Source organism: Strongyloides ratti, assembly GCF_001040885.1.
Source record: "Strongyloides ratti genome assembly S_ratti_ED321, chromosome : 2".
NCBI lineage: Eukaryota > Metazoa > Nematoda > Chromadorea > Rhabditida > Strongyloididae > Strongyloides > Strongyloides ratti.
The window spans coordinates 2,332,185-2,350,755 of record NC_037308.1 but is presented as its reverse complement, the minus strand read 5'-3'; the positions used below and the strand labels follow the sequence as shown (position 1 = coordinate 2,350,755).

Sequence of the window (18,571 nt, the reverse complement as noted above, 5' to 3'; positions counted from 1 at the left end):
CTTGTAGAAATGAATATATATACTTGAAAGTATACTTAAAAAAAATATTTTTTTTATAACTTTTAATATTATTATAAAACAATATTTTTCCATTTTTTACTTTTTAAAATTTATGATTTGTATAATCTTCTTTCTATAACAAAAGAAGAATAAAAGTAGTTTTCTACATATTTTATTTGTTTAGAATAACAAAATTTATGATTAATGATATGTATTTTTTGATTAGTTTAAAATTTATTGCTATTGTAGTTTATTATTTAGTACTTTTACTATTAATAATAGTATTTTTAAATTTAAAAATAAAAAGAATGTCACTACAAATTAAAATATATATTTTAAATTCAATTTTATTAATGAATATTATTACCATAATATAATGCATATATTTTAAAAAAATAATTATTTAAATAGTATAGATATTAAAAATTTATTTATTTTAGAAAAGATTTGTTTACTGTCATGCATGAGGATATGAAAAAAAAAAATGGATGACGCATGAAAAATGCCATTACAAATAGAAACATTTTTAGGTATTTGTTTTATCATTTATCTTCTTCATTATTTTTTCGTATTGTGATATGATATATTTAGTCATATTAATGTTAAAATAAGACAATTGTTGTTTAGAAATGTTTTATTCATTATTTATGGTTGTCTCTGAAAACTATATTATCTTAATACAAATATACAATTTAACTATAAGAAGATAATTTTAGAGAAAAAGAAACTAGATACACACGTTAAAAGATTTTATCTATCTTTTGTTATTCATGATAAAGTTTATATGTAAGTTCATTTAAAGAAACCAAACATATATAAATAATTTAAAATAGGATAATATGTTTAAAAAAATAAATAAATAAAAGGCAGAAAAAAAATGAATAATTTTTTTTTTTAATTTGTTTATAGAAAAAAAAAATCTTTTTATAAAAAACCATTGATATTATCATGTACTTTAACAATATAAATGTACTTATATAATATAGTTAAAATTTTATTCACAAAATTTTATTTTTTAAATCTAAATATAGAAAAAAAAATAAAAGTCATTTTAAATTTTGTTATCTCTTCACCAGGCATTGTAATATATTTGAATGTCTTTTTTTTTTTATACAATCTACATGTATTTTAATTATATGAAGCCTCTTAAGAATGAATATACATAAAAAAAATTCATAGAAATCTTAGTAACAAACTTTCATTTTTTTCATTAGTTTTAAAAATTCAGCAACAGAAATCACTCCATCATCATGGACATCAGCTTTAGCAAAAAGTTTCTCAAGCATTATCATAGATCCATCATCTAAATAATCTTTGACAACTTCTTTTACACTATCTTTAATAGAAAAATTTATAATAACTTTATAAGTATATAATTTAAATAGACTTACCTAATGTTATTCCACCTTCGCTTTCAACAACATCTTTAAAAATTTCTTCAATTTGATCTTTGGTGAAGAGAGCTCTAAATGGATTTTTCATATAATTAACAAACTCATCAAGTGTAATCTTTCCACGTTCCTCAATATCAATTTCCTCAAAAATAAAATCAAGTTCATTTTTTGTTGGTTCAATATTAATAGTACGAAGGAGGACACACATCTCATGTCTTGATAATTCTCCATCTTGGTCAACATCTAACAACTTGAAAGCATCAACCAATTCTAAAATTAATTTAATTTTAAAAATAAAATATTATTAAAAAAAAAATTACCTTCATCAGTCAAAACAATTCTATTATTCATTAATGAAGTACTCATTTTTTTTTTTAAAAAAATTAAAACTAAAAAAAAAAAAGTTATATTAATAATTTAAAAACAAATAAATCTTTTCATAATAATATCTACAAAGTTATGGGGAAAAAAAAATTATATGTATAAATATATGTATATATATGTTTAAAAAAATATGCATGATATTGTTTCTTGTAAACAAATAAAGTACAATTATAAAAAAAAAAATATCTATAAATTATAATGGTATTATTTAGAAGAAATAAAATATATTTAAAATTATTTAGAGCCTACAAATACAAATGAATTACATTTTGTACAGTTAGTTAGTTTGTTAAAATGTGACATTATCTGAAATTATATAAGAGAGGACCATAAGTAAATTAATGGGGGAAAAGTTTAACTAAAAAAGAATGTACATTAGAAAAATGATAACTTATTTTTTTTTAAGATAATTTATTTATAATTTCTATTTTTTTATTTTATTTTTTTTAATCTTTACTATAAGTCAATGTATATTGAAAAAAAAAAAATTTCATAGAAACATCAATCACAATCGTAATAATGAATACCAAAGGATACATATCGTATATTTCTTTTTTCTTTAAAATTTTAAAATATAGAATGTTTTATATTAAAAATGGTGTAAATAATACAATCTTTTATAGTATTAAGGGGAAGAACAAATAATTATTCATACTTGCAAGGCACTCACTTTTAACTTTTTGTCTTTCAAAAATATATTTGCAATATATATAAGTTAGAAGAAACTAAAAATTAATGAAAAATGAATGTGTGAAAATGTATATTTTAAAGAAATATTTTTAAATCAAAGAACATAAAAATGAACAAGAGGAAATAATAAATATATTAAAAATATGTATTTATAATTTCTTTTTTAAATTATATTATTTTTATTTAAAAGAAATGAATTATAAAAAAAAAATATATAGAAAGATTAAAGGATAAAATTTTATATGGTTATTCAAATTAAAAATTTTGAATAGTTAAATAGCTATTCAAAAAGTCATCTACTAGCGGAAATATAAAAATATGTAATTGCTCGTGGAAACGTATAAAATATATATATATATCACCTCAATTATGTATGCATTACATTTTTAAATCACAATATTAGGTATATAAAAGTGGCAATCTTAATAAACATATATAATATATATATATATATTCCTCGCTACATATTTCATTACCTTCTCGCTTTACCTAAAAGTGATATAAAGATAAAAATTGATAAAAATATTTTAAAAATTAACATTTTGGTATCTTAAAAAAATGCATTTAAAAAAGATTCTAATTTTATAATAAAAAATAAAAAAAAAACTAGTTAATTTAAACTTTTTCTAGAAACATTTGGATAATTTAATTTATAAAATATATGTATATCATAAACTCAATTTAGAAAATATTAAATAAATACTAACTGTTTTCAAATCAAATAAAATAGTTTAATTATTGGATTGAAAACAAATTTTAGAAAAAAAAAATATTTTTGTTGTTTATTATAATAGGAAATAAGTTTATATATTCTTTAGAAACATTATATAATTTAATGATTATAATATTTAGAATAATCAAAAATAAAATAAAAAAAATAAAAAGAAATTTTTTTAACAAGTTTTTAAATTACAACACTTATACATAAAACATTTATCATTAAAAATAATGAAGGAAAAAAAATGAAGATTAAAGATGAGTTTAATTATCTTTTTAAAGATAACAAAAGATAGAAAAAGTTATAAAACAGAATGTTATTTAAGTGAGAATATTGCTTTAAAGACCATATAAGAAAGAAAGCTAGTATAAATTACTATAATTGTAAAAGTATTATATATAGAGAGAGAAATGTCTAGTGAAAAGTTTTAAAAATTTTGATTTGTCTGGATAATTGATAATAGCTTGATGTATATATACACAAATATATATATATACTTGTTTATAATATATTTAAAAAGAAAATAAATTATATTTTTAGTTCAAAAAGAATAGTTTTGACTGTTTAAAATGTTATTATTTATAAAATATAATAATAAAATATATCGAGAATGTCACAATATTCATGATATCTAGTTTATAAAACATTTCCTTTTATCATTTTACATATGGTTCTCCTAATACAAAAGCTCTTTCAACAAATTCAAGGCCCTCTAATGCTTCTTGCAATCCCTGTAAAATGGAGTCTGACCTTCGTAATGTCATTTCACTATCCAATTTAACATATACTTCAACTAAAAATTTTACTCCAATATGATAAACAAAAACTTTTTCAATTTTTTTTATATCTTCATGATAATTCATAGTGACATTAATAACTCTTGATATTAATATTCCATCACCTGATCTTCCAACAAGCATTTGAGAATGTTCTAAACCAGTTGAAAGCCATGATTTTGCAATAAATATTGATACAAGAACAGCACCAATTGGATCTGCATAAATTATTAAATATTTTCCCAGTGCTGCACAAAGAAGAGCAAAAAAATTTGATATACAATCATTTCGATGATCCATAGCTAAAATTTGAATAGATTGAGATGATGAGAAACGATAACATGCTAAGTAAAGAGATAATTTTACAATAATTGTTGATATCATTATACTTATTGAAATTTTATCAAGTTGTGGATCAATTGTACCTTCAATAATAGATTTTATTGATTGGATTATTATTTGTAATGATGCTATTCCCATGATAATTGAAACAATTATCTAAAAAAATATATTATAAGATTAAACTTTTTTATTTTTTTTAAATATTTTAACATACTAATGCTAATGGTTCTAAACGATTTCTGCCTCTGGGATATGAATAAGGTTTATCTATTTTAATTGTTTTTGTTGTTAACCATATAACAAGACCAGCTGTAATATCAACAGCTGAGTCGACAACTGTTGATAGAATAGAAAAAGATCCAGATAAGTATGATGCAACACTTTTTGATATAATTAAGGTAATATTAATTAACAAAGTTATTAATGCTATATTTTTTTCAAGTGATTTCGAGACATTATCTTTTTTTTTAATTTTATCTTCATTTTTTTTATCATTATTAAAAATTAAATCATTTTCTGCATTTTCATCAAGAGATTTTCTTGGAGTAAGCATATATTTTCTTTTTACTTCCTGATAATAAATAAATAAAAATTATTTTACTAACTTACTTCAATAATTAATAAATCTTCATTATAATAATCTTGTAACCTCCTTATTTGATTTTCATATTCCCTTATATTTTTATTTGTATTTCTAAAAAATTCTCTATTTTCATTATTAACTTCTTTATTTATATTACTCATTATAAAAAAAAATAAGTTTACAAAATAAAAAGCACTATTTATAGTTTTTTTTTACAATAATATACTAATGAAAATATAAGAAAATATTACATCAATACTTAGTTCTTCTTATCAATTAAGATTAATATTTTGTGTAAATAATAATTATCAGTTAATCATTCTTATCTAATTTTCTATTTTAAAATATACTTGATGGATATTTTGTGGTAACCTATAATTGGTACCAATTGCTTTGAGCATTTGGTAGTTTTACTATTTGATAAAAAAAAATATACAATTGTTTTTATTCTTTACATTTTTATAGTTTTTTGTTTTTGATAACAATTGATAATATTAATTTTTTTGAAATAGAATGATCAAACAATTGTATGTAGTATTTATATGTTATTGTAAATTTAAACATAATATTTCAACACCAAAAATATTAAAGTTTCTACAGATAAACATTTTTAATTTAAAGATTTCATTTTTATAAACTATTACAATTTTCACAGAAATAATCTTTTAATTTTATATAAAACAAATTATATGCTATTTAATTTAATACGAAAAACATAGTGATAATCTTAAATAAAGTTTTATAGACGTCAAAGAAGTTTAACCTTTTTTCTTTTCTGTCATACCAATATTTGATAATCTTCATTTATCATTAAATATAAATAATCATAAATTTTATAACTTTATATCTATCTTATCATTATGTAAAAAAAAAACTTAATCCTTAAACTTAATAATATATAAAAGCTTATTTTAATAATGTTATAATATGCTTGTAAATTCATCTTGAAACTTTATAAAAAATATTTTGTTAATAATTACTATTATTATTTAAAATTTTATTCCTTTTTATCTTTTAATACTTCCATTTTTTTATTCACTTTATTTGAAATAAACGATTTTAATTTTTTAGATCAAATTTTAAATGATTGTAGAAGATTCAAAAATTAAAAAACATTTCTGAATGTCTAGTATTTTTGTCTTTTAATTCCTCTCTATTTTTTTGATAAAATCCGCTAGTTAATAACTTTGTTTTTATAGAGTATTTTTTCTTATCAGTACACCTATTATTATTAAATTTAAAAATTCTTTGAATTGTTTTTTTTTCTAAAAATATTATATATAATATTCAAGATTCTAACTACAACAAAATTAATTTTTTCTCTACAATTTTATAGTACTTGATTACAATCACTTTTTTTTGAAAAATTATTTTTAACATTTAAAACTGTTATATAAAAGTATACTTTTTAAATACATTCTTTACTTTGAAAATTTTTTTGAAATGAATCTTCGTTTTTTATTAACTTGTATATTTGTATCAAAAAATTCCACTTTACGTAATCAACAAAACACTTCCCGACCAAATAAATTTTTAAACTTTGGAAATGGAAAAAAAATTTATTACCTCAAACTTAGCCTATATATATTAAAGGATTAGAAATACAAATTACTTTCTTTTTATAGAAAAAAAAGTAGATTAAATCAAATATTTTAAATAATCAAACAAGTCATTAGTTATAATATACATCAAATATACAAATAAAAATACAAATTAAAAAAAGCAGTAGAAAAAAAATTAATAATATTTTTTGTTAACATAATCTCTTCTAATAAGATCACGTTTAATAGTTCTAGGACTAAGATGATGTCCTCCTGGTGTACCTTGTGGAGGAGTATTGATGACAGAAGAAAAGACAGTATTATTGAATTTACCTTGCGTACAATCAGCAGTGGCATCAGGTTCAAATGATACTACATCATCATTTTGATTCAGTCTACACATCGTCTTGTGATAAAGTTGATTCCTTTTTAAAGTATTCATAGCCCCAATTGGCGTTTTAGACCCTCCATTATTATCTGTAGTCTTTTTGTTAAAGAATTGCATCCAATAACATTCAGGTAATTGAAGCAAAGATAACATTACAAGATATTGAGATTCTGTTTCTCTTTCCATTTGTGATGGTGTAAGCATTCCAGGAGATCTAGAAAATCCTACAATTGTAGGTCCAAAAACTTTGGCAATGTTTTCAATAGGCATTTTGTTCTGTTGTGAACTCTCAGCCACCTTCTGCCAATGGAGACATAAATAAGCTAGTGTATGAAGATTTGGTGAAGGAAGGTCTACAATGGCATATGTTAAAGCATTTGTATCCTTATTGTGAACAGCAGAGACAAATTCCATCCAAGATGACTGTGGTATAACAGGAGCTCGTAACTCACGTAAAAATTTTTTTAGACATCCAGATATAGTTTCTGGATCTACATCTTTAAAAGAAGGTATTGATTTGTTGTATAGGAAAGCATTGTATAGACGATTGATATCCGATTCTGATCCTGGCACACGATATAAACCTTCTGTTGTAAGATAAAACTTTTCTAACGTGACAACACAGTGAACCACAATGTACGGTATCATAGGGAATCGACGAGGACATACTTCAGATAAATGAAGCTTGAGTTTTGAACCAGATTTATAAGGTCCATTCCTAGGAACACATGGTATTGGAGCTCTTTCAGTACATTCAGTGTGACAAACTATACCACAATCTGTACACCTAGACATAGCTTTAGAACGGATGACAAAAGCCTTACAACAGTCACAATATCCCATTGCAAGAGAAGATTTGTCAAAGGAATGTAATCTACACGATATAGAATACAAATCACTAGCCCAAGCATTTTCTATACCTGCTGAATCTAACGATGCAAGACTACGTGCATCAATAGCGGATGTTGCGATATCATCACTGCTAAGCAACATATTCTTTTGTTTAGAACTATAAACAGTTGTTTCAGAAAGAGATCTTCTAAGTTTAGTTCTAGGTAATTGATAAAATGGAGTTGTGTCAGAAGGAATATCCCTAGCCCTGGAAACAGGCGTCAGATCGTTGGCATTTTCTTTTATAACTGTTAGATTCTGTGTTGCTCCAGAAGTTGTTTTTGTCTCAACTTTGGCATCTCCAGCATATGCAAAACGTTTTTGGGAAGGAGAAGGTTGTGTGGAAATTGATCTTTTTCGGGTTCCATTTGTCACTACGGATGTATGACGAGGTTGATGAGATGGAAGAATATCATCACTAGAATCTCCAGTTTTATCAAACATACTATCTTCCAAAACTTCACTTTCACGATTTTTTGTAGTTCTACGAGGTTTAAAATCAGACTCTGACAAAAGAGCCAATGCATCAGAACACATATCTCCTGACGTAGCTTTACGTAAAAGATCTATAGCTCCTAGTAGTTTTTCTACCTTACTTTCCAAATCCTTATTTTGTTTGTGGAGAATTTTAATCTGCGTTCGAGAATCTAACAACTGCGCATCTTTTACAGACAATTCTTTACTAATTTCAGATACCTTAGCATCTTTCCGTGATAATTCTACTTCTAGAGTATTATTTGTATCTTCGAGTGATTGACACCTATAGAGCAAGTCTTTTATCGTTTGGCATAAACCTATAGCTGCTATAATCAAGTTTACAAATAATTATAAATTATTATTAAACATACCACTATCACTACTTAACATCATTTCCTCGGCTTCACCAAGTAACGCATTAGATGCATTTACCAAATGGATACTATTTGACAAATCCATTTATCTAAAAAAAGTATATGTAAATATTTTGACTATATTAAAAAATATATAAAACAAATATAATTAAAGATGAAATTATTTGCATAAAATTAAATTAAAAAAAAAAAATAATAAAAATACCGGAGTCAAAATGAGATATTATTGTAAGAAAAAGGTACTAGAGAAAAGATGCAAAAACTGTTAGACAGTAAATGACATGCACCATTTAATAGTTAGATTGGATAAGCATTATAACAATATCGCGTTGTTTTGTGTCACCCTTAATAATCATATATGTTATATGTTACCGCGCAATTATGCCTAACAATTGGTAAAATGTTAATTTATATGAATATCCCTAACTGGGAGGAAATCAAACATTATTTATCAATTCAATTGTCATTTGATACTTGGTATAAATTTTATTAATATGACTTGTTGGGTCTTTGTATTTTAATTATAAAATTTTGGCATACAAATATGGTTTAAAAAGTAGAATTTATATAAATATATGACACTGGATTTGGTAGGAGATTATAAAATTTTACATTAATACTAAAAAATTATTAACTAATTAAAGATGTTAATTAATATTTAATTAACTTTTTTTATTAGAAAAATTGATAAAAAATGTTAAAGGACTTAGAGTGAATACAAAAAAGTTTAAATATTAATATAAGGACATTAGATTTTCTCAGATATACTTGAGATTTAGAATAATTAAACTTATAAGAGTAAATTTTAAAAGTTTGAAGTGTTTGAGAAAATTTTTGTTACATAATATATGATGTCACAATAGAGGATCAAATATTTTATCTTCTGCTTTTTCATAATAAAGATCATCAAAAGAATCTTGATTTTTTTTTGTAAAAGCGAAGAAATTTAATGAGTAATGCCACATTAAAAGTAGTTGTAAACTTTGCCAAATAAAAGAAGTATTTAATAAAAAAGAATAATCTTCATTGTTATAGCATCATTTTAATTTCAGTTGAAATAGCATAAAAAGAATTTATTTTTTGATTGTAAATCTGAAAAGGTAAGAACAATATGTTATTTTTTTTTGTAAAAAAAAGCTTGTGTGTAAAATTTTTGAGAATAATTTAAAGTAAATATTAAAGTATAAACAATCATTTTTTGCAATTCTTTTTTTGCTTTAAATTAATTTTATGTACAATGAAACATAAGTAGTCTTTTAGGTTTTATCATAACTAATCTTCAAATATAAATATAATATTAAATGAATATAAATGTTAGAATTTTTTATTTTAAAAAATCAATTTATTTTTATTAAAATTTTTAATTTATAATTACATAAAAAAAGGGTCATAAATTGTGTTTACAATTACCAAGTACATAAGATCATTTAATTTTTACAACAATTTTGCTTGTTCAAGTTACTTTTTAATAAAAAAATTTTCACAATGTAAGTTTATATTATTTATCAGGAATATATTTTTTTACTCAAAAATAGATCTTTTGTATAATAATGATACTTAATAAGTATTTTTTAATATTTATTATTTATGTATGTTTTGTAACTTATATAAAAGCTTATGTAATTTTTAGTTTAAATATAGTCATGCTGGTGTAATTGAAAATCAAAATGATTATAATAAAATTTCAAAAAGAAGCGTAAAGAAAGAAGATCAAAAAAGTAATATATTATTAAATGAAATATTAGATAGAAAAAAAAGAAAAGTAAAAGGAGATAAAACTTATAAATGGAAATTTACAATAAATTATTTCGTTGATAATGATGTCGATATTAATATAGTGAAAAAAGCATTATATGAAATACAATCAAATACATGTTTAAAATTTTTAAGACGAAGTCAACTTTATCCGAGAATGTCAGGAATACGATTTATTAGAAGAGAAACATGTTATAGTACAGTGGGAAAAGAATTAGAAAAAATATGGCAAGATATAAGTATTGCAAATTACTGTCAAAATATTGGAGGTGTTCAACATGAATTATTTCATTCATTAGGAGTAGATCATGAACATAATAGAATTGATAGAGATAACTTTGTTACAATAATAGCAAATCAAATCAAACCAATAGAATTAAGTTTTTTTAGAAAAGTTAACAATGAGGATTCAAATACTTTAAGAGTTCCATATGATTATGGATCATTAATGCATTATAATGTTGAAGCGTCTTCTTTATATGGAAAAAATACAATGGTTCCAAGACATAAATTATATATGAGAACAGTTGGTCAATTAAAAGGTGCTAATTTTAATGATATAAAAACAATAAATCTTTATTATTGTGATAAACAATGTGCAAATAAAATTCAATGTTTTCATGGTGGATACCAAAATCCTATAAATTGTCGTGTCTGCAAGTGTGTTGAAGGATTTATCGGGCCATATTGTAACTTGTTGTCTATACCATCACTTACTTGTGGAAAATCAGTATATCATGCCGCAACATTTCCATCAATAATTCAATCGTCTGGTATCAAACGATGTATTTATCATTTAATAACTCAAAAAAAAAGCACTATAAGAATAAATATTGAGTTTGTTAATACACAAGATTATAATCAATTGGTCTGCTCTCCAGATGATTGTTTAGAAGTTAAATATTGGGCTGATAAAACAGTTACTGGAGCAAGATTTTGTGGAGTTAATAAATTAATTAGTATAAATTCTATGGATCATCATGTGATTATTTATTATAAAAGTACTAATATAAATAGTGGATTTCGTTTATTTTTTAGAAAGTTAAGGTGAAATTTAAAAACTAAATTGTTAAATTAATTGTATTTTTTTTATCATTAATTTGTTTCTGTAAGTTGCAAATTAATTATTGTTAAATTTGCGTTAGTATAAAAATAAAATGTATGTTTACTAGTGAAAATAACTATTTTCAACTTTTTTGAAAGATATCAAAGTAATTTTGTATTTTATAGATAATTTAAATCTTTCAATTTGTTCTAAAAATGACTGAAAATATAAGATGTATGATAGAATAATTTATTGAATCACAATTTACAACAAATTATTATAATATTATTAATATGATTTTTTTTTACGTTTAAATTTAGAAACATCAACGTTGTAGCTTCAAAAAATATTTTTGGAAATAATTTATGGATAATATTTCATCAACATAAATTTTAAGTTAGAATGTTAAATTTGTTATTTTTAAAAAAGTTATTAAAATTTTTTATTATTGAAATATAAAACATTTTGTAAATTTATTATTTTTTAAATTTTTATAACTATAGTTAGAATTTAAATTATTTTCAAAATTTAAATATTATGTGCTTCAAACTCTTTTTTATTTCTTGCAAAATCAAATTGTTAGTAGATTTATTGTAAAAATAATTTTTTTTATCAATTTTCTTCTCGAAAAATAAAATTTCAGAAATCAAAAAATCATTTTCGGTTTTAATATTTATTATTACTATAATTTAAAGTTCTATAAATATTTTTTCAAAATTATGTTTACAAAAATTTTTTTTAAAAAGTTAAAAAATGCTCACTTTTGATTCTCTTAAATTCTCTTTATATGATTAAAAAAACATTATCAATCTTTGCTTTTTAAAAATAGCCATATTTTTCAATTCAAAAATTTTATATCTTAAAATACCTCTTTTGTAAATATAAATTAAAAAAAACGTAAGACTCAAGAAGATTATTGTATATTTGTCAATGACAAAATTAGAGATATTTTCCATCGTATCACTAAATCATTTTATAATATTTTGATAATCAGTAGAAAAATTCGGCTTAATTTTAAACTCACTGAAGTACAAGAAATTTTTTTTGAATATTTACATATTATACATATGTATCATTTTTTTCAAAATTACAATGTTGATTAATAAAATTTTCTATACTAAAACAACAAATAAATAAAGAAAAATAAGTAATTAAAAAAAAATAACTTTTTTTGGAATTTGAATATGCCACTATAGTCATTCGATAGCCCTTGAAATAGGATGAATTTTGAATATAATCAACAATATACTGAAATTGAAACTTCAGAAGTTATAAAGATTCAAAGTTGAGAAACGAAATTGGAGAATATTTTTTTGCAAATTTCTACTTCCATGATACAATAAGAAATTTTAAAAATAAACAAATGATTCTAAATCATTTTTTTATGAGAAATTCATTAAGCCTATTCACATCTCCATAGGACTTCTAAAAATGAAGATACGATAAGAAATAAGTTTTAAAAAAAGTTTAAAGAATCTAATGATAACTCAAGTTAATGAGGTCATAGAACTTTAAAACTTGATGCGCTGGGCTTCTTTCATAATTTCAAGTATACCCTACGTTGAAAAGAATTTTAAATTTTCAACCGTTCTTGAGATATGAAACATGGTACTTTTTCGCGCGTAATCCATTGTCACCATTTTTTTATATCTCGAAAGTGGTTAAAGATATAAAAAAATTTTGAACGTAGACACTATATGAAAACTCATTAGAAGACGATTGCAAAAATCTGTTTTCATTTATCTTGATTTTGAAGCAAGATATGACCAAGGGCGGAAATTTTTCAAAAATATTTATTGTTCCCGACTTTTCAGTATCTCAGAAAATACTTATTCTATGAAGATGAGACTAGCTTCATTCGATTTCTATTAAAAAGTTGATCTAGACTATTAATTTTCATAGCTATAACATAAATATTTTCAGAGATATAAAAATTGGCTGAAAAGTTTCTAGATTTCCTATTTTACCTCTAAAAATGTGAACAAAGAAAAACATCTTTTTTTGGAATTTGAATATGCCACTATAGTCATTCGATAGCCCTTGAAACGGGATGAATTTTGAATATAATCAACAATATACTAAAATTGAAACTTCAGGAGTTATAAGGATTCAAAGATGAAGGGCGAACTTGTTGAATATTTTTTTGTAAATCTCGACTTCCATGATAAAATTGTAAATTTTAAAAATAAACAAATGATTCTAGATCATTTTTTTACGACAAATTCATTAAGCCTATTCACATCTTCAATGGACTTCTAGAAATGAAGATATGATAAGAAATATGATTGAAAAAAAGTTAAATGAATCGTGTAATAACTCAAGTAAAAGACGTCACAGAAGCATGAAATTTGATGCGCTGTGCTTCATTCGTGATTTTAGGTATACCCTACGTTGAAAACTTTTTTAAATATTTAACCGTTCTTGAGATATGAAACTTGGTATTTTTTCGCGCGTAATCCATTGTCATCATTTTTTTATATCTCGAAAGTGGTTAAAGATATAAAAAAATTTTGAAGGTAGACACTATATGAAAACTCATTAGAAGATGATTGCAGAAATCTGATTGCATTTATCATGATTTTGAAGCAAGATATGACTAAGGGCGGAAATTTTTCTAAAATATTCATTATACCCGACTTTTCAGTATCTCATGAAATACTTATCCTATGAAGATGGGACTAGTTTCATTCGATTTCTTTTCAAAAGTAGGTCTAGAGAAATAAATTTCATAGCTATAACGTTATTATTTTCAGAGCTATAAAAAATGGCTGAAAATTTTCTAGATTTCTGATTTTACCTTTAAAAATGTGACATAAAATAAACAACTTTTTTTTGAAAATTCGAATATTCAATATATGTATAATTTTTTTAAATATGAATGTAATAAAAAAATTTCTCTGAAACTTTTTTTTACTTTTTATCAACTATCAAATGCTCCATTTATTATATATTTAATCAAATTTTTTAAAACTTTTCAAATACTTTATTTTTTATTAATTAATGACGTCAGTGACTCTAAAAGAAGTTTAAAAATTCAAATAAATTTTTTGGTTTTTTTTTTTTTTGCACCACAATGAATTAAGAAAATCAAAAGTGAGCAATTTTTTTTCTTTGTCATCTTGTGAATACATGATTTTTAAACTTCATTTTTTTTAAAATAAATTATTTACATGATAATATACTTTACCATTTTAATGATTTTTGTTATTATTACTATTTAAATTTTTTTTTTATTTAATTATCAAAAATAAGATGAGTCGCTTTATTTATTAAGCACTTTTTGATTATTCTATTACATAATTAGTAATTATAACATAATGGCAAGCATCTTATATTCCTTATCTGAATATTTTTTATAAAAATGACTTAACCATATGCTAAAAAAGTACCAAATAATTATGTTTTAATCAATTTATCATAGTGTTTTCTCAAGGCTTTTATTTCTTTTCCTGAATTTTTTTGAACGATTTAATTGCAGTTGAATGACAGATAGGGTACATCAAAAACTTCATTAGTATTTCATGCTGTTTTTGAAGTATTTGTCGTTCTTTTGAACTTCTTTTGAGAAATAATGCAAAATTCGTCAGTATAAAACATTGTAATAGAAATGATAAAAAAAAAGAATGGTAATTGGATGTTTTATATGTCATTTTAGAGAGGTGATTCAGATAAAGCAAATGAGATTTTGTAATTTTGCTATCAATTGCTAATTATGTAGTAAAGTAAGCTAAATATGTTGCATATATAAATCAGCTTATTTCATATGGAACAACAAAATATTATTTTATATATATTTATAATTTTTTCTAAAACTTTATTAGTTTTATTTTTTTATATAGAAAATTTCAAAGTTTAGATTCTATAATGAAATCTTAATATACTGTTCTGGAAGATTTTATCTACAATTCTGTGATATTTAATCCTAATCATCTTTGTTTTTAAAGTACTACTTTTTATTATTATATTAATTATTCAAACACTCAAAATTAACACGCAAAAATTTTTTATTTGTTTATAAAAAATTATTTTATTTTAAAAATTAAAAAAAATCACAAATAAAAATTAATAAGATAAAATAAGAATTTATACATTTTTATCAACAGAAAATACCCTTGAAGAAACTTGAGATTATATTTTACCATTCTATTATTTATTAATCAAACTAAAGTATTTAGAAGATTAACTATCATCAACAGTTTGTAAAATTACACCAGAATCCATGTCTTCTTGCATCCAAGAACAAGAGCTACAAACTTGACAACGTAAACTGTGGTAAAATGACACATCTTTGCTTTTTCCTTGTAATTCTTTTCTTGAACGAGTTAAAAGCATATCAGAAAGACTTTCAGATTTGATATTACTAGCATCAATATTAGCTGATCCAAATGATGTTGTAGGTATAATTTCATGGGTAGCAAGTTTATCTGCTGCATGAAGTTCTTTAGCAAATTTTTCTATTATATCCTTGTTAAAAAGTTTATTAAATATATTAAAATCTTTCAATTCACATTTTTTACAACGTAATACTGATTCATTTATAGGAATACCTCGAAATTGTTCTTCAATTCTAATACCTGATTCACCACCGGACTTACGGTTATCAGGTGATTTTGTTTTCTTTGGTTTTTTTACAATTGGTTGGTCATTTTCCTTAATATCTTTTCCAGAGCATACTTTTTTTTTAGAAATTGACTTCTGATCAACTGAAGTAGTCATTTCAATACAAGAATTATCATTTCCTTCTTGCTCTATTAAAAAAGAACGATCTTCATTAGAAGAAATTTCACATATATTCTCTTCACTATTATCCCACTCAACATATACATCTAATTGTGACATATCTTTTTCAATTTCTGCTGTCATAAGATTTAATTTCTCTATTTCTGATCTAATCCTTTGTTTCATATTATCAAATTCATAAAGTCCCAATTCTTCACATTTTTTTATACGATCATACAAATCTTCATTTATTTTTTCTAAATTAAAATTATGTTCTTTTAAACTATCATACATATCATTAGGAACAAATCTTTTTAAACTACTGTCATAATACGGTCTTTGTTCATTCATATTAGGATTCATGTTAGAATTCATATTAGGATTCATGTTAGAATTTATATTAGAATTCATGTTAAAAGTCATATTAGAATTCATGTTAGTATTAAACCTCCTAGGATCCATTTTAGTCAAAATATAAAAAAATAATGTTTTAAATTTCAAATCTAAAAAATTGTTATAAAAATTTAGTGAAAAAAAATATTGTTCCAATTTCAAAATAAAGCTTATTTAGAAAGTGAAAAGTAACAGAAAAACATTAATGAATAACTTTCTCTTTTCAATATATATACAAATTAAGATGATAAGTTTACACAAAATAATATTGAAATAAAAAACAAATTAAAAAAAATTATTTTATTTTTAACTTAAGAGTTTAAAAATAAGTAAAATTACTAATAAATACATTATATTTTGTACAATTATTATGTTAATATTTATTTACTAAAAATTATACTTTTTACCAATAGTCTTCCGCTTAAGATATTCTTGCTACTTTAATCTAAACAGTAATTATGGTATTTTTTAAAATTATTTCTTCCTTAAAACATCTGCCGTTTTTACGGTGTCAACATCCAGCATTTTGGGTATAAACTACTACATTTTACTTGTACTTTTTCACAAAGCACTTTGAATAAAAAACGAATAATGATTGGTTGACCCATTTATTATGTTAAAATAAAATAATTCATAATGTAGAAATGAACTAGTAAAAAAGTAGTAATTTAGAAAACAAAAAAAAAAGAAAAATTCATGTAATAAAACAATTTATCTAACATATTAAAAGAGATATAAAAATAATTTAAAAACTTTGCATTTTACTTAGTAAGCCAATTTTCTTTTTAGAAAGATTCATATGAGTACTTAATGCTTTCACTAATTTTTTCGTAGAAGAAAGTATGATTATTATCCAAACAATTTTGCATTGAAATTCTGCAACGATTATTTGGAAAATTTTTATCCTTGTTATTACATTGATAACAGCATGGTCGTTTAGAAGGTGAATGTGTAACACGACGACCAAGTGGCTTTCCGATAATATCTATTGCAAATTGGTTTATAAATCTCTTGTCGTACAATGGTTCATTCAAATATAATGACACGTCATCAGAATGCTTGTTCTGTGGGTTCTTTGCACTTATGAAAGTCTTTTTATCAATTTTAGATTCTTCTACACTTTTTAGCGGCAAATTCTCTTTCTCAATAACAGTATAATGCGGTACCAATTTTTTTGCCTTCATTATCGGAACATCGTCAAAAATTTCATTGAAAGAATCAATCCCAAACACTAAGTTTGGTGGTGGTGGTTTTTCTTGTTTTTTTTTTAAATTGTTATTTTTTTCACAGTTTATTTTACTACGGCTAGAGGTTAAATTTATCTGACTACCATCTATTGTTTTTCCCTTGACAACCTCATCTTTGAAGGTATCTTTTATTGATTTGTCAGTAAAATTCCGATTATTTGATGCGTTCAGTTTACTTGAACTTATCATGTCCCTAGACAAACCATTTGCCTTTCTTGGACGACCTCTTTTTGACGAATTAGTATAACATTTTTCCCTTAAATTTTTTTTCACACTCTTCTTACCCACAAAATTTCTTGTCTTTTTTGTTTGACTTTTTTTCGCTACCATATAGATAATACAAGAAGATGAATTGAAATACCTACAAAGTTAAATTCAAAAAAAAATATTTTAGATAAAAATATTCACTTTAATTTATTTTTACTTTTTAGTAATAAGTTAATTTATTACTTAAACGTTAAATTTGAATAAACTTTCAAATTCTAAAAAGTATGTAACTCAAAAATGAATTTAAAAAAATTAAATAAGACATGGTCAAAGATAACGCTAAAAAGAATATAATGTTTCTATTCTATCGACAAAAACCACTCATCTTAATTTTATATAGGAAATAGAGTGATGACAAAAAAAAACGGATAAGTTAATATTTTATTATAAGATAAGAATAAAAAAATGGAAAGAAAAGTAAGCTGTGAGATAATATCATGTGATATGGCAAATAGTAGATCTCTCGATAAATTATTTTTATTTAAAGGCACTAAAAAATGGTTTTATTGTATATTCAAAAAAAAATATATTTAACTATAATCGTTAATTATTCATATTCTGAAAAATGACATTGAATAAATAGTGGC

General features: G+C 22.8%; 5 protein-coding genes across 5 annotated transcripts; 1 reads left to right on the top strand and 4 right to left on the bottom strand.

The window, feature by feature from the left end:
- Positions 1 to 1,061: 1,061 nt before the first annotated feature.
- Positions 1,062 to 1,760, bottom strand: SRAE_2000073700 (EF-hand domain and EF-hand domain pair-containing protein; the record flags this gene model as incomplete). The annotated part of the gene is made up of 4 exons (XM_024651606.1): positions 1,062 to 1,145; positions 1,197 to 1,336; positions 1,392 to 1,664; positions 1,715 to 1,760. 4 exons carry the CDS (start codon positions 1,758 to 1,760, stop codon positions 1,062 to 1,064), a joined length of 543 nt encoding a protein of 180 aa, XP_024505267.1.
- Positions 1,761 to 3,842: 2,082 nt separating this feature from the next.
- Positions 3,843 to 5,048, bottom strand: SRAE_2000073600 (Cation efflux protein family and Cation efflux protein transmembrane domain-containing protein; the record flags this gene model as incomplete). Its single annotated transcript, XM_024651605.1, has 3 exons — positions 3,843 to 4,460; positions 4,519 to 4,875; positions 4,914 to 5,048. The coding sequence occupies 3 exons, from the start codon at positions 5,046 to 5,048 to the stop codon at positions 3,843 to 3,845; spliced, it is 1,110 nt and encodes a 369-aa protein (XP_024505266.1).
- A 1,576-nt stretch (positions 5,049 to 6,624) lies between these two features.
- SRAE_2000073500 (Rac GTPase-activating protein 1) lies at positions 6,625 to 8,643 on the bottom strand (the record flags this gene model as incomplete). Its single annotated transcript, XM_024651604.1, has 4 exons — positions 6,625 to 7,595; positions 7,641 to 8,258; positions 8,304 to 8,510; positions 8,556 to 8,643. 4 exons carry the CDS (start codon positions 8,641 to 8,643, stop codon positions 6,625 to 6,627), a joined length of 1,884 nt encoding a protein of 627 aa, XP_024505265.1.
- A 1,465-nt stretch (positions 8,644 to 10,108) lies between these two features.
- SRAE_2000073400 (Astacin-like metalloendopeptidase) lies at positions 10,109 to 11,364 on the top strand (the record flags this gene model as incomplete). Its single annotated transcript, XM_024651603.1, has 2 exons — positions 10,109 to 10,147; positions 10,189 to 11,364. The coding sequence occupies 2 exons, from the start codon at positions 10,109 to 10,111 to the stop codon at positions 11,362 to 11,364; spliced, it is 1,215 nt and encodes a 404-aa protein (XP_024505264.1).
- Positions 11,365 to 15,537: 4,173 nt separating this feature from the next.
- Positions 15,538 to 17,654, bottom strand: SRAE_2000073300 (Hypothetical protein; the record flags this gene model as incomplete). Its single annotated transcript, XM_024651602.1, has 2 exons — positions 15,538 to 16,580; positions 17,387 to 17,654. The coding sequence occupies 2 exons, from the start codon at positions 17,652 to 17,654 to the stop codon at positions 15,538 to 15,540; spliced, it is 1,311 nt and encodes a 436-aa protein (XP_024505263.1).
- Between the last annotated feature and the right edge of the window lie 917 nt (positions 17,655 to 18,571).